Source organism: Gorilla gorilla, chromosome 12 (genome assembly GCF_029281585.2).
Source record: "Gorilla gorilla gorilla isolate KB3781 chromosome 12, NHGRI_mGorGor1-v2.1_pri, whole genome shotgun sequence".
Taxonomy (NCBI): Eukaryota; Metazoa; Chordata; class Mammalia; order Primates; family Hominidae; genus Gorilla; species Gorilla gorilla.
The window spans coordinates 78847109-78863327 of record NC_073236.2 but is presented as its reverse complement, the minus strand read 5'-3'; the positions used below and the strand labels follow the sequence as shown (position 1 = coordinate 78863327).

Sequence of the window (16219 nt, the reverse complement as noted above, 5' to 3'; positions counted from 1 at the left end):
CTAAATGTCTGTGGCTTTAGGAAAATACCACCAGCTAGTACTTACCTATTTAAAGATGTAGAATTTATTATCCTCTAATATTCTTATCAGTTGTTTCCACAACTTTAGTTTACTATTGGACTTTCAAAAATTTAAAGAATTACAAGTAAAATTCATTAAACACTTGTGTGTGAATAGTAATACACAGTAATTAGTACAGAATGTTGCTTCTTCAACAAATTGAGTTTTCAGGGAAATCAGCAAGTAAATGAAATATAAATTTTGGTAAAAGTATCAAACATCTTGCCCATTTTTCCTCTTAAACTTTATTATCTAATCAAACATAGTTTTCCATAAGATGTAATAAAATATAGATAAGGTTGGAATATTTGAGGATCCATTTGTGGAACTGAATTTAATGAGACTTCATTGGTGATACACTCAATTTTTACTGGGTAATTAGCTAATAATGTTGGTCACTGTCTCACAGTTCAAGTAGCTTTAAGATGACGTGGCAAGGAAAACACAAAGCTTTTGGGTAACCAGCGTTCTTAAATGTATGGTTTTTGACCAGGTGAACCCTTTAGAAGGATTTCTGTTTTAAAAGTATGTACTTAAAATACCTTTGGCTGTGATGAATGTAGATCCCAGCAGAATACCAAAATCCTATTTTTTTTGACTGAGTATTTGTAGATGCTTAATGACTGAAATGAATTTGGAGGCACTGATGAAAGTGATTTTTTAAAGTTCTCAGGTACTGTTCAATTATTTAATGTTTAGTATCAAGATACAGTTGTTTTTAAAATGCCAAAATGCTGTTTATTATACAGAATATTTTATTACATTTGTAATATCTTTGTATACAGTGATTTTTTTCTTGATAATATAATAAATGGAAAAATTCTAAAACACTTGCTGAAATTTTGTTGCTATTTAACTTTTAAAATATCAGATTTTCTTCATATTTATAGCATCTTCCTAACAGGAAAAGGTAGTTTTAGTTGCTTAGAAACATTAGACATTTTTTATGGAATGCTGTTGCTGAATATGGTTGCATTTGTAACTGTCCTTTGAAATAATTTTGTAGAGTACTGAAGTGCCTTTTTACAAGATTTTTTTCCTTTTTCCTTTTTTGGCTTAACCAACAAAAATCTGTTTTCAGAGTCCTGGAGGCTGAAAGACCAAGATCAGGGGTACTAGGACGGTTTCTGCTGAGGCTCTCCTCCTAGCTTGCAGAGGGCTGCCTTCCCATCATCCTCACATGGTAGAGAGAGAGAAGGATGGAGATCTAGGGTGTCTCTTCTCTTTTTTGAGACAGAGTCTCACTCTGTCATCAAGGCTGGAGTGCAGTGGCACAATCACAACTCACTGCAACTTCTGCCTCCTGGGCTCAAGAGATCCTCCCGCCTCAGCCTCCCAAGTAGCTGGGACTACAGGCGCATGCCACCATGCCTGGCCAATTTTTGTATTTTTTGTAGAGACAGAGTTTCATCATGTTACCCAGGCTGGTCTCAAACTCTTGGGCTCAAGTGATTCACCCGCCTTGGCCTCCCAAAGTGCTGGGATTACAAGCGTGAGTCACCACAGCTGGCCTGGCCTCCTCTTTTCTTAAATCCTTTTTTTTTAATTGACAAAACTGTATATATTAATATTTATCTTGTTCAACATGATGTTTTGAAATATGCATACGTTGTGGAATGGCTAAACTGAGCTAATGAACATGTATTACTTCACTTAGTTATTTTGTAGTAAGAACACTTAAGATCTACTCTTAGCAACTTTGAAGAATATATTTGTTATTAACTATAGTCACCATGTTGTAAGTAGATCTCTTAAACTTATTCCTATCAAGCTGAAATTTTAAATCCTTTGACCAACATCTCCCCAACTCCGCAACCCCTATCCCACTCTCACCTCCGCAGTTCTAGTAACAACCATTCTACCCTACTTCTATGAGTTCAACTATTTTAGATTCCACATATAGGTGAGATCATGCAGTAGTTGTCTTTCTGTGCCTGACTTATTTCACTTAACATAATGTTCTTCAGGTTCATCCACGTTGTTTCAAATGACAGAATTTCCTTTCTTATGGGTGAATAATATTTCATTGTACATATATACCACATTTTCTTCATTTATCTATTGATTGATAGATGCATAGGTTGATGCCATATCTTGGCTATTATGAATAATGCTGCAGAGACCATGGGAGTCAGATATCTCTTCAACATACTGATTTTATTTCCTTGGGATACATATACCTAAATAGTAGGATTGCTGGATCATGTGGTAGTTCTATTTTAAATTTTGTTTTCTGTTTATATTCCCACCAACAGTGTGCCAGAGGTTCTCTTTACTCCGTATCCTTGCCAACACTTGTTGTCTTTCATCTTTTTTGGTAATAGCCATTCTAATAGTTTTGAGGCGGTGCCTCACTGTGGTTTTAAATTTGCATTTTCCTGGTAAGTGATGTTGAGCATTTGTATGTCTTAAACCTGTTGGCCATTTGTATGTCTTCTTTTGAGAAATGTCTACTCAGGTCCTTTCCCCATCTTTTAATCAGGCTGTTTTCTTGGTATTGAGTTGTTGGAGTTCGTTGTATATTTTGGATATTAACCCCTCATTAGATGTATGGCTTATAAATATTTTATTCCATTCCGTAAGTTGTATCTTCGCTCTGTTGATAGTTTCCTTTGCAGTGCAGAAGCTTTTGTTTGATATAGTCCCATTTGATTTGTCTATCTTTTTTTTGTTGTTGTTACCTGTGCTTTTAGGATCATATTCAAATAATTGCCCAGACCAGTGTCATGGAGCTTTTTCCTCTACGTTTTCTTCTAATAGTTTACAGTTTTGGGTCTTAGATTTAGGTCACTGTGAGCTGAGTTTTTAATATGGTGTGAGATAAGGGTCTAACTTCATTCTTCTGCATGTGGATATCCAGTTTTCCCAGCACAATTTATTAAAGGGACTGTCTTTTCCCATTAAGTTTCTTCACACGTTTGTAAAAAATCAGCTGGCTGTAAATATATGGATTTATTCCTGGGCTCTCTTTCCTATTCTTTTGGTTTAAGTGTCTGTTTTTATGCCAGTACAAAAATGTTTTGATTACTATGGCTTTGTAGTAATTTTGAAATCAGGTATTGTGATATCTCTAGCTTTGTTCTTTTTGCTCAAGATTGCTTTGGCTATTCAGGGTCTTTAGTGGTTCCATATGAATTTTAGGATTGTTTTTTCGATTTCTGTGGAAAATATCATTGGAATTTTGATAGGGATTGCACTGAATCTTTAGATCACTTTGGTTAGTATGGACATTTTAGCAATATTAAGTCTTCCAATCTATGAACGTGGGATATCTTTGCATTTATTTGTGACTTTAATTTCTTATATCAATGTTTTACAGTTTTCAGTGTAGAGATCTTTTACCTTCTTGGTTAAATTTATTCCTAAGTATTTTATTTTTTGTAACACTACTGCTTGTTGTATATTGATATGCCTGCAACTTTACTGAATTTGTTTATTAGTTCTAACAGTCTTTTTGGTGGATTATTTCAGCTTTTCTATATATAAAATCATCACTTGCAAACAGGGACAATCTCCTTCCTTTCCAATTTGGATGCCTTTTACTTCTTTCTCTTGCCTAATCGCTCTGGCTAGGACTTCCAGTTCCAGTACTATGTTAAACAGAAATGAAAGTGGAAGTCCTTGGATTATTCCTGATCTTAGAGGAAAAGCTTTCAGTTTTTCACTGTTGAGTATGGTGTTAGCTGTGGGTTTGTCACATATGGCCTTTACTTTTGAAGTACACTCCTTCTACTCCTAATTCATTGAGAGCTTTATCATGAAAGGATGTTAAATTTTGTCAAATGCTTGATCATGTGGTTTTTGTCCTTCATTCTGTTAATGTGGTGTATTATATTTATAGATTGGCATATGTTGAACCATCTGTGAATCCCTGACATAAATCTCACTTGGTCATGGTGATTAATCTTTTCAGTGTGCTGTTGAATTTGTTTATTAGTATTTTGTTGAAAATTTTTGCATCTTGACCAGGCACCGTGGCTCACGCTTGTAATCCCAGCACTTCAGGAGGTCAAGGCCTGAGGATGGTTTGACCCAGGAGTTCGAGACCAGCCTGGGCAACATAATGGGACCCTGCCTATATAAATATATATATATTTTTAATTAGCTGGGCATGATGGTGTGCACCTGAAGTCCCAGGGGTGGAAGGATCACCTGAGTCTGAAAGGTCAAGGTGCAGTGAGCCATGATTGTACCACTGCACTCCATCCTGGGTAACAGAGGGAGACCCTGTCTCAAAAAAAAAAAAAAAAGAAAAAAAGAAAAAAGAATTTTTGCATCTATGGTCATCAGAAATATTGGCCTGTAGCTTTCTTTTTGCTTTTTCTTTTCTTTCTTTTTTTTTTTTTTTCCATATCTGCCACAGTCTAATTGACAAGTTTTCTTCTTTAATAGTGTCTTTGTCTGGCTTTGGTGTCAGGGTAATGCTGGCCTTGTAAAATGAGTTTGGAAGCATTCCTTCCTCTTCAATTTTTTGGAAGCGTTTGAGAAGGGCTGGTATTAGTTTTTCTTCTTTTTTTGAGATGGGGGTCTTGCCCTGTTGCCCAGGCTGGAGTGCAGTGGCACTATCACGGCTCACTGCAGCCTTCACCGCCTGGGCTGAATTAATTCTGCCACCTTAGCCTCCCGAGTAGTTTGGACTGCCGACATGCATCACCACACCCAGCTAATTTTTTATTTTTTGTAGAGACAGGTTATCCCTATGTTGCCCAGGCTGGTCTCGAACTCCTGCACTTAAGCAATCCTCCCACCTAAACCTCCCAAAGTGCTGGGATTACAGATGTGAGCCACTGTGTCTGGCCGTAGTTCTTTAAATGTTCGATAGCATTCAGCAGTGAAGCCGTCTGGTTCTGGTCTTTTCTTTGATGAGGGAATTTTTTTTTTTTTTTTTTTTTTTTGAGACTGAGTCTCGCACTCTCACCAGGCTGGAGTGCAGTGGCGCGATCTCGGCTCACTGCAACCTCTGTCTTCTGGGTTCAAGTGATTCTGTTGCCTCAGCCTCCCGAGTAGCTGGGACTACAGGCACGTGCCACAATGCCCAGCTAATTTTTGTATTTTTAGTAGAGACGGGGTTTCAACATGTTGGCCAGGATGGTTTCGATCTCTTGACCTCGTGATCTGCCTGCCTCGGCCTCCCAATGTGCTGGGATTACTGATGTGATCTCCTTTTTTTTTTCAAGGCTTAACGTGTAATTTAACAAGTTGATGCTGCATTGCTGCTCCATTTCTCAGAAAAACTTTAAATTTGAAGTATCAGCAACAAATCAAACATAGTACATCAATTAAATATGCACAGCATAACTACTACCTAAGATAGGCAAGGCTAAGAGCTACTCTCAGACCTTCAGCATACAGCAACTCTGTTTCCAAGATTGTACTAGACCTATCAAGAAAAGTTGTGAACAGCAACATCATAGACACAAAACGGCCATTCCTGGTTGTCTTTATCCAAGAAAAAGTTTGAGGCAAGTTAACACAAGATTTTTTAAAAAGATATACTGAAATGAAAGTCTCTAAGAGAAAATGTCTTCCTTAGGACGTGAAGGGATAATATATTGGATATAAAAGAACTATACGTACATCGTTTGTGACCTCTGTGGACATTTGCCTGAATTCTCACCTGGGAGTGAATGGAGCAGTGGGGCAAAGGTCATTGGAGGAGGTTGTGTTTTGTGGTGTATATGGCAGTGTCTCTGGGGTTGGGGAGTGTATGGATAAGAAAGCAAATGAAACAGGATGGAGAAAAAAAGAACTATCAAGATTAATGGGTCTCTAACTGGATTCATTTCACTGTGGTTCCCCCAGGTCTTCAACAGTCACATTTGAGACCTCAGTAATGCACCACAGAGAACTGATCAGTTAAACAATATACCACACAGAACCGGTTTGTTAAATACCACTCCTCCCTTGCCCTCTTCCTCCAAAATACTCCCTACAGTAGTATAGGTAGGGTAGACCTAACTATTGGGAGGAATCTCTTAACATTTTTCTAGGGTAGAATTCTGGCTAGTTCAAAAAGGGCCCTTTTAAAGGTTTTGAGAAACTAGACACTGCAGCTTTATTAGTATCAGCAACATGTGTTTGGAGTAAATTCAGCTCCAGGAGTTGCACAATTCAATGCAGGAGGAGTTCCGCCAGTTGCCCCAATTCCTTCCGTTGCAGCAGCTTGGCCAAAGCATTGCGTTGTTGGTGGGGTCAATCTAGCATCATAGGTTCAGGTTCTGGAGGAGCTGGGCTGCCAGCTGGCATAGAAGCAGGGGGCATGGAGCCTCCGTTATGCCTATAGCACCTCCCATAGCCATCTGGCCCATCTGTATCTCCTGCTGTCTCATATCAGAGAAGGTTCCAGTGAATCTTTCCTGCCATTACCAGTGCATTGCTTCCTCCTAGTGCCTGCACTCCTCTCGCATGGGCTCCAGTTGCCGTCGTTTTTGCATCTCTTGGTTGTTCAGCTTTTCCATCCTCCACAGCTCTTCTTGACACCTCATCAAATCCTGCCTCATTAGCATGACCTGGCATTGATGAAGGCGAGCAACCTCCATCTCCATCTCCAGCTTCTCATGAGCCTCCTTGATATTGCAGTCCACTTCATCCTGCTGCTGCTTCTCCATCTCAGTGAGTACCCTCCAGTGCATGGCATACTTATATTCAAAAGCCATGCTGTGCACACTGGGGTGGCTGTTCTCACTCCTTGTGAAATTGCTGGTTCTTTACAACCAGCTTCTCTGGAAGTCCTTCTTTGTCACCTAATTAGCCTATGGGCTACACAGTAACAGAATGAGGAAACGTGGTTAACAGGAAGAAGCCCTCACTGCATCTGTCCTGAGCTTTCTGAGCAACTGGCTGTCCTGAGAACTCAACAATGCCTTTCCCTAAGGGCCTTCCTTGATCATCCACAATGACTACAGCCCTCTCCACCTGGCCAAAGAAAAGTCTTCTTCCAAAAGTTTGTTAGAAGGTTTCAGACTGTAAGGGATGCACTATGGCAGGCAGAGTGCACACAGCTGCATACTGTCCAGACCCACTTTGGCAATCTCCACTAGGGTTCGTGCTTCCAAGTGCATAAAGCCAAAGCCTTCATCCTTATGAAGACCTCACCTGCCTTCCCATATTTCTTTTTTGTTGTTGTTTTTAATTTTTTCATTTTTCCCTTTTGTTAATTTATTTAAACTCTCTGTGAAATTGCCTTCCCATATTTCTCACAGTTTCCTCATTTCCTCCTCAGTGATGTCAGAAGGAACACTGCCCACAAAGAAATATTTGGCCTCGTTTGGTGAAGGGCTTCTTTCCTGGTTTCCTTAAAATGCTTCAGGTCAATAGTCAAGCCTTCATTTTGGCTGCTGGCCTTTTTCCCATTTGCAGGTATTGGCAGCAGCCATGGCTGCTGCTGTTGCTGGTGATGCTAATAATGTTTCCCTAGAGTATGGTTTTGCTCCAAGTTAAAAGTTTTACTGCTTCTCTACCTACTGGCCTCTCCTCAGAGTAATGGTGACCCTTATTTGCTATTGGCCTGTTTACATTTTCTGTTTATGATTCATTCTTGGTAGGTTGTATGCATCTGGAAATCTGTCCACTTCTAGAGTAATCCGATTTGTTGGCATATAATTGTTCCTAATAGTCTCTTTTGATCCTTTGTATTTCTATGGTATCAAAAGATTTTTATTTTCTGCCTTCCTGACTTCTTTCCCGCCTGTCTCCCTCCCTTCCTGAATAATTCAGGACAAAAGCCATTTGCTTGTTCTGTACAAAGTGCAGGAAGATGTTACCACAGGGGGCAGTGGTAGTGGCCTAGTGTAGGGCTGCAGTGTGGAGCCTGAGGAGAATGTCTGAGGGCAGCAGGGAGGGGACTGTGAATTGAGGCAGCAATAGATTGGTTATTTTTGAGGAGGACTGAGCCAAATTTCTTTTTTCTTTCTTTTGTGTGTGTGTGTGTGTGTGCCAAAGATTTACTTGTTCATTTCTTGCATTTGAAGTACTCTTCAATGACATCCTTGGCCTGAGACTCCTTGCCATAGTTCTTAACTACTATACAACTTCAACCAACCACTTTACACGGTTTCCCCTCTCTGTCAGTTTTACAGAGGCCTACCGATTCCCCTAGTTTCTGGTCATCAACCTTAATTAGGTTGATTTGGTGTTCAGCACAAAGGGCCTCCACCAACTTGACATACATAGGCTCATCACAGTTGGATGCAAGCACACACAGCACACAAAGATGGGCTTGGCACTTGTCTGAGGCTTTGGCAGCTTTGCAAATTTCATATGCTAGGCCATCATGGATGAGGGCGGTCTTCAGCACCTCCTGTAAAACAGTATTAATGTCCATTACACCTCCAGCAGCACTGCCTTCCTCGGCCATGGCAGTGGGTTACGAGTGAAGCCGAATCTTGAATGCACCCGAGACTCCGCCTCTATACAACTCAGTGGCCGCAGGGAAAGAGCAGGAGCCAGATTTCTTATAGTCAGAGAAGAGAATTACAAATTTGGAAAGGGTGAAAACTAGAATAAGGTTGGAATTGGAAGTACTGGTATAAACTCCTACAGCTTTCAGTATGTGTAGATACAGAGATGTATAGGTGTGTGTGTATGAGTGGGGTGTGTGTGTGTGTGCATGCACATGCATTCATGTTTGTTCCCTAGCTCTGTTCCATGAGAGGGCTTGGGAACAGCAATGGCACCAAACAATGAGCATACCTACTGCCCAGATCTTGGTTTCTAAATACCATTTTCTGCTAAAAGAGACCAGATCTTAGAGAAAAAGCCCCTTGCAGAGTTAGTGCAGAGGAAATACAAAGATGAGCATGGAATGTCTTTTTGTATTAGAAAGTAAGAACATGCTCCAAGAATGATGGGGACATACCAAAGGACACAGAAGCCAGCTTGAAGGGGCCGCCACTGGCCAAACGAACAAATTACAACTTCTCAAATAAAATAAGCCACAAGTCCACATGATATAAATCAATGAATAAATTGGAGAGAAGGGAAAGCTCTACCTTTTAGGGTAATGCCAACGAACAAATTTCAACTTCTCAAATAAAATAAGCCACAAGTCCACATGATATAAATCAATGAATAAATTGGAGAGAAGGGAAAGCTCTACCTTTTAGGGTAATGCCAACCAACAAATGTAAAAGGAATGATGGAATTAGAAAATCTGTATTTGGCAATCATTGTGGTACTGATTGATTCAGGTGAACATCTTCAATGGATGCTAAAACTAGTGAGTGAAAGTTGGATGATCTCTCTACAAGATACTTACTAACTACAAGGGGAAAAAAGAATAACCATAAAAGTGGAGAAGCCTAGTGATAATACCTAATCAATTGACCAAAGCCCCAACCAGCAACTGGACAAATCAAAACTGTGTGACACCTGATAAGATGCAAGAAGACAATCTCTCTTTTGTGGTGTTCTTGCCAAAAAGGTACAATCTGAATCTAATAAAAAGGAAACATCAGGCAAACCCAAATTGAGGAACAGTCCACAAAATAACTGACCTGAAGTGTTCAAAAATGTTAAAGTAATTAAAGTCAAGAAAGACAAACTTTTAAGAGTGGTGGAGACTAAAGAGACGTAACAAAATGCAATGTGAGCACTTGACTATGAAGGACACTGATGGGACAACTGGCAACTTGAACGGGGTCTGTGGGTTAGATGGTAATATATCAGTGTTAATTTCCTGGTTTTGATCACTGTGTTGTGGTTAAGTAAAAGAATGTCCTTGTTTGTAGAAATTACACACTGAAGCCTTTAAGATCATGAGGCAGCACTGGCTCCATGGTTCAGGGAAAAAGGTTCTTTGTACTTTTCCTTTAACTTTTCCTGTAAGTTTGGAATTATTTCAAAATTTAAAAATTCAAAATAGAATCATAAAAGTAATATTTTTCATAATAAACAAGGGTAGCCTTTGTTAAAAAATCAGAAAAGCTGATATCAAAGTTCATTCTCTTATGTGGACTTAAAAATCAAAGAATAATTAGCTCCAAAAGAAAAGATTTGCCAAGTAAGATGTTTTTCTCTTACAAAATGGAAATTTAACTTCTAAATTTACTTCACATAACTTGCAAATGTAACCGGTTATCTTACTTGGACATTTTTCATTTTACCAACTTTATTTTCTCTTGACTTTTCCAGGTATTCAGAGTTGATGTTTTTCCTAAAATAAACCACAGACTATATTTGGGACAAAGATACTAAGAAGTACAAAGGGCTCTTTCTCTTAAGTGTTATGAAAAAGACTTTGAATTTAAATAAAGCTTACAAAGAAATCATAAAACTAATTTTAAAATGCTTTTATGTAGGCAAAAGGGAAACTATAGTACTCTCACTACTTAATATTTCTAGTTCTGCCTAAAACAAAGACATACATTAATTTTTAACAATCTTTGTCTCAAAATTCTAGGAATATTTGGAAGAAGTATTTAAAGCTAATGCTTACTCTTTGCGTGAAATTTTATATAATCTCAGGAATAGAAATTTAAGAAATAGAAGTCTTCTCATTTCAGTTTGCTAAGCACATTCTTCATTCTTACATATTACAGGTCCACTAGATTCAAAGGTAAGCCAAAAATACCATGCAAAAGACTGCCTCCTAAATTGTTTAAATCTCTTTTGTAGCAAAATTTTCCCAGAAACTGAGGAACATCCACACAGAAATTCTTACCTTTTTATCAAAAGTTTGTTATCCTTTTCTCATTTTCTGGGCCTTTCAATGCATTGGCATTGACAATAGTGAAAAAATTATTTGCTGTTATTTGCATATCAAACACATGGTTTCAACGTGGTATGAAACTATGTTGGTTCCAATGTGGCTGACTCCTTTGTGTCCATTAAAACCATTTTCCTCATATCTAAAGTGAATCTTGGTATCTGTGATTTATGTTTAATATAGAGATGGGAAACGGTGAGTAATCTAATACTAGTCAAGTCACATGTATTCTTAAAAAAAGCTCAAATAGTTGAATTAGGGTGATGGAAATTATACTCAAATCTGAAATTGTAATGAGGCTCCTTTCTGAAACTTAAATGACCCATTCATTTTTTTTAGGTTTAGCTTAATGTTTTTCCTCTTCATAATACCAACTGAGGTTTAACTTAATAACAAATGGTAACTATATAAGATTGTATTAAATAGTCTTGGGCTATTTTTTGGTAAGCTCTTTGATTTGGTAACTACATTCCAAAAGTTAATTATCAGTTACATGAGTTTAAATGGCATCCATAGCTGCCCCTTCACACAAACAGGTGCTGCCCCTTCACACAAACAGGTGCTCAGTAATAGGGCTTATTAGAAAGACCCTAGAAACCAAGAAACTTCAGTTCTAGTCGTCAATATAGAAGTAGCTAACAATTTTGGATAAGTCATTTAACTTCTAGTCTTTGGTTTCCATATTTATAAAATGGAGACAATATCCTATCTACTTTAATAAGGTATTATTAAAATGTTTATAATTGGATAATATATTGAAGCATTCTGAAATAATATTAGTTCGTCTTTGTTTAGCAATCTCAATTTTTCAAATTCTTAACCCTGGGATTGAAGTTATTAAAGGCACTTGTTTCTCCTTATTTAAAAGATTTATGAAAGGCTCCTACCATGGCATGCCTTGGCTCCTACGGTTTTACTTTCCCTCCACAGGAAACCTATATTGACAATTTTAGATTGTCAAAATTCTTTCTTAATGAAAGTATTAATGAGAATTATTTCATTATTCATAGTTTGGTTAAGATTTATGACAAATCACAGCCAAAAGAACGTCATTGGTAATAGCTTGTTTGAGGCTTCCTGGGAAAAATAATGATGTCAGATTTGCATTTGCAATCTTAGACTATTATAGGATATTATGCTGCATAAATCTAGATATAACTTTTATTCAGATAATTTTAAAAAATTAGAACATGATTTTAAAGGTGGCATATCTCTTGTGGAGGGAAATCTTGCTGAAATTACAGCTTCTTAGGTTAACAGAGAATGTGTCCTGTTTGTGCACCTCTCTAAATGAAAGAATTAAGGAGAATTATTTCATTATTCATAGTTTGGTTTGTGAGGGTGAAAGAGGGAATGAGAAAAATCCTAAGACATCCTCGGAACAATTTAACACAAAATATACACATATATAGATCCTGAGATGTTACAACAAATTAACAATTATATAGATCAACATGATCCAAATAGTTTTCAAGACACCGTTATGGTGGGTAAACAGCCATTTTACGGTATGTGCTCCATGGATGTCCACATCATGCCAGGAAAACCATACTCTTTGTCTCCAAATTTGACAGCTAGTCATCCAGAGCAGGTGGCCAGTCAACATCTACAGACTAGAAGGGAGAAAAGAAGTCATTAAAACAGATCTTACTGTTGTGGTAAGCATTTGCTGGTAATGCTGTATAAATTTAATAGTTTTAATATAGTGCAACAGAAGAAACTGCATTTGAAGAAAAGAGCTACTGAATACCATAAATTAACCCTCAAGTCTGTTCTAGGGATTCTTGGGCCTGAGGTCTTCTGAATTAATTGAGTAGCAGTATTTGGCTACTCAGTTGGTTATTAACTGTGCTTTTTGACTGATAAGAGAATACATTTAAATTTTTTAAATGGTATTTATGGGGCCAGGTGTGGTGGCTCACACCTTTAATCCCAGCACTTTGGGAGGCCGATCAATTATATAGATCAACATGATCAAGGTGGGCAGACCACTCAAGGTCAAGAGTTCAAGACCAGCCTGGCCAACATGGCAAAACCCCGTCTCCACTAAAAATGCAAAATTTAGCCAAGCATGGTGGCACACGCCTGTAGTCCTAGCTACTCGGGAAGCTGAGGCAGGAGAACAGCTTGAGCCCAGGAGGCAGAGGTTGCAGTGAGCCGAAATCACGCCACAGCACTCCAGCCTGGGCGGCAGAATGAGACCCTATCTCAGGAAAAAAAAAAAAAAAAAAAAAAGGGTATTTATGGGTAAAAGTAGCAAACAAATTCAAGTGACCACCAATTTTCCCTCAGAAGTCTCAGAAACTTTTATTCTTCTGATCATTTTTATTCTCTCATCTTGCATTTAACAAATATTCAAGTAGTCTATAAGCCTATAGTCTTGTTGTAACACAGCAACAAAATGTGAAATAAATGATTATGAAAGATGACCTGGAACTAGAAAAGGATTAAGGATCTTTGTGCTTCAGTTCTGTAGAATTTCTGTTTCTTTAAAATCCAGTTCATCTATCTCTACTTACCTTTATTTTGTTCTTCTAGGACAAAACCTTGATCTTTGAGTCAGAATGAAATTACAGTAAACAGACTATTTGTCTCCACATAAACACATACCAGGTCTATCAAAGGCTAGGGGATCTACTTTAAGAGAAAGTTAAAAAATAAAAAAATAAAAAAACCCACCGTATCTGTGGCTTTTACTGACATTTGAAGTTTAAAACATAAAATTATTTACTGAAAATTTTTTCATTAATCCATGAGTCACTTCACGTACTGGCTTCAAAAAAAATTTATTAGAAAAGCCTAAATAGCTATGTGTGTGTGTGTCTTTTACAAATCTCAAGAAGATATTTTTGTTCTGTTTCAGAATATAGCCATATACCAAACACCCAACTGTAAATTAATGAGTGTTTTCTCAAGCTGAAAATAAAACATGACTGATGACAATCGTGTGTGTGTGTGTGTGTGTGTGTGTGTGTGTGTGTGTGTGGAGGGGAGGCAAGTTGTAGTGCTTAAAAAGCTCCACAAGTGATTCCAGTGGGCAGTCAGTGTTGAGAAACACTGGCCTGTGAGTCTTTGACACTCCTAACTGTTCTGAGAATTAAGGTAAAAAAAGATTAATGCAAGCCTGGGCAACACGGTGAGACCCCATCTCAACAACAACAACAACAAAAAAAACGCCAGGCATAGTGGCTCATGCCTGTGGTCCCAGCTACTCGGGAGACTGAGGCAGGGGATCGCTTGAGCCCGAGAGGTCAGGGTTGCAGTGACCCGTGATCGCACCACTGCACTCCAGCCTGGGTGACAGTGCAAGACCCTGTCTCAAAACAAAAAAAAAAGATGAGTAGAGATTTTCTTTAACAGAAGGTTTTCTTCCTCCAAATGATAGTTTCACTGAAGAGGCTCCCTGCAACCTTGAGGGCACGATCACTGGCTGTACTGCAGGAGCTAATCTAATCCCAGAGCACTTGAGAGAATTGCTGGTAAGGAAATAATACTCCAGTGATCATTTGATTACCATAGATGTTTTCACATTGGGCAACTATGCCCACCTCTTTCTATAACTTTGATATTATTCCCAAGTACAAATCCCCAAGTCCTAAGATTCTGGGGAGAGGAGCGGGGGGAGGTACTCTATTCCTAGTCAGATTTTCATGAAGAAACACCACTCGTGACTCAACACCTATTGATACTCAAATGAAATATTTATGGAGACTTGCCCGACAGAACCATTCTTACAATTACTTTAGAATTTAACCTTGTTTCAATTCAGACTGTAAGAGCAGAGAACTTGGACCACATCACAGGGGTCCTTATAGAACTGCTTTTATGAAGAACCATTGGCTCACCTCACTTTCTACCCTTGTGAATCCATGTTTCTGAATACGCTGCTTTAGAGTCTTTATAAAACGCAACAGGTATGGAAATGACTATTTCCTTGCTTGGTTTAAGGGTTTAGATTTGATACTACATGTAAAGCACAGTTAATAAATTAGCTATATATTTTCAAGGAACATAAATGAGACCTCGTATTAAAAAAAAAATATCCGAAGACAGTCCCTCCCTTCAATACAATGTTACTGTGAGATTTTCACCATTCTCAAATACCTATGGAGGTGGGTGATACTAAAATGGCTTAATGCCAAAGAGCATAACTTTGGTTGAATTCAATTTGCCAATGTGCATTCCACAACAAAATGGTTTACCTCAACATCCAGCTCAAGAATGTCTGCAGTCACATTCATCAGGGACCCAATGTTTGGCTTGGTTCTCCCAAAGTCTCCATGTACAAACTCTTTAATGTAGCTGGGGTTTGTTTAAGGAAAAAATGAAGACAGCATGCTGTACCAACTATTTGGTAAGATTTGACAGGCAAAAATAATAATAAGAGCAGAAATGTTACAAAAGAAATGTTACTTCTGAGCTTGTGTGTCTTAAAAAATAAGCTTTGGCAATGTGGTCCCTAGTAGCCTGGCAGCCAATATCAGAGCCTGGGAAATGTGTTTACATCAAACTTACCAAAAATCATTACTTTCTTTTTTCTTTATAGCTCATCTCCAAGTGCCAAGGTTTGGATGTGGATTTTAAAAATTAACCATAGCTCAATGCTTTTATTAAAAAACAACTTTGCCACAATTTCTATGTTATTATCTTGTTAGTCCCATTTTTTAATAATGGCAACTGTCACCTGCCAGATGGTAGGTTTCCACAGAGCCACACAGAGAGTGATCTCAATGATGGCATTCCTTGTAACATGACCCAGAGGCAATAGGATGGAAGGAATAATGAGACTATTAGTTTAGTCTTAATGATGGCTCTTCGGAAGGATTACCAAAGACCTACCGTCTAGTTTGCTAACATGGTTAGCAAAAGAACTAAGTTAATTCTCTCTCTCTTTCTTAAAGGGGCAACTTTGTATTTCCCTCAAAATTGTATTTCAAATTTTGAAATCAATAACTAATTCTAGAATTTGTTTTTAAGATTAACATTCCTTACATAGGACTGTACTGCAGCTTTGACAATATTTATCTAAAAGATGTGTTTTTGCCAGAATTTGGTAAAAATGCAGCATTATGTTTTGTTCTACAAACCAGCATTTAGTAGAAAATAATTAATGGAACTTGAATAGAGAAATAAATTTGTTTCCAGATGATGAAAAATCTATATTATAATATGCTGATATTATGTCCTCACTTTCTGAACGTTTTACTCACTCTACCTTTGCCAAATGTTTTGACTAAAGCATAAGACATATAATTTTTTTTTTTTTTTTTTTTTTTTGAGGTAGTGATGGATAGTTAGCCAGTTGTTTATTCTGATCGTTTTCTTTTTTCCTTTTTTTTTTTTTGTGAGGCAGAGTCTCACTCTGTCGCTCAGGTTGGAGTGCAGTAGCGCGACCTTGGCTCACTGCAACCTCCGCCACCCAGGTTCAAGCGATTCTCTCATCTCAGCTTCCTG

General features: G+C 38.0%; 1 protein-coding gene and 2 pseudogenes across 11 annotated transcripts in view; all 3 read right to left on the bottom strand.

Moving 5' to 3' along the window:
• Window positions 1–3764: 3764 nt before the first annotated feature.
• The window catches only part of PUS10 (pseudouridine synthase 10), an 87522-nt gene continuing 75067 nt past the window's right edge, over window positions 3765–16219 (bottom strand). For all 11 annotated transcript variants that reach the window (XM_031008181.3, XM_031008184.3, XM_055377958.2 and 8 more), the window contains 2 exons: window positions 14968–15067; window positions 3765–12378 (listed from right to left, as the gene is read on the bottom strand). In XM_031008181.3, the coding sequence (XP_030864041.1) occupies window positions 12340–12378; window positions 14968–15067 (139 nt within the window). In that variant the 3' untranslated portion in view covers window positions 3765–12339. The remainder of the gene's footprint in view (window positions 12379–14967; window positions 15068–16219) is intronic.
• Window positions 6125–7201, bottom strand: LOC101124783 (non-POU domain-containing octamer-binding protein-like; annotated as a pseudogene).
• On the bottom strand, window positions 8012–8416 carry LOC101152707 (small ribosomal subunit protein eS12-like; annotated as a pseudogene).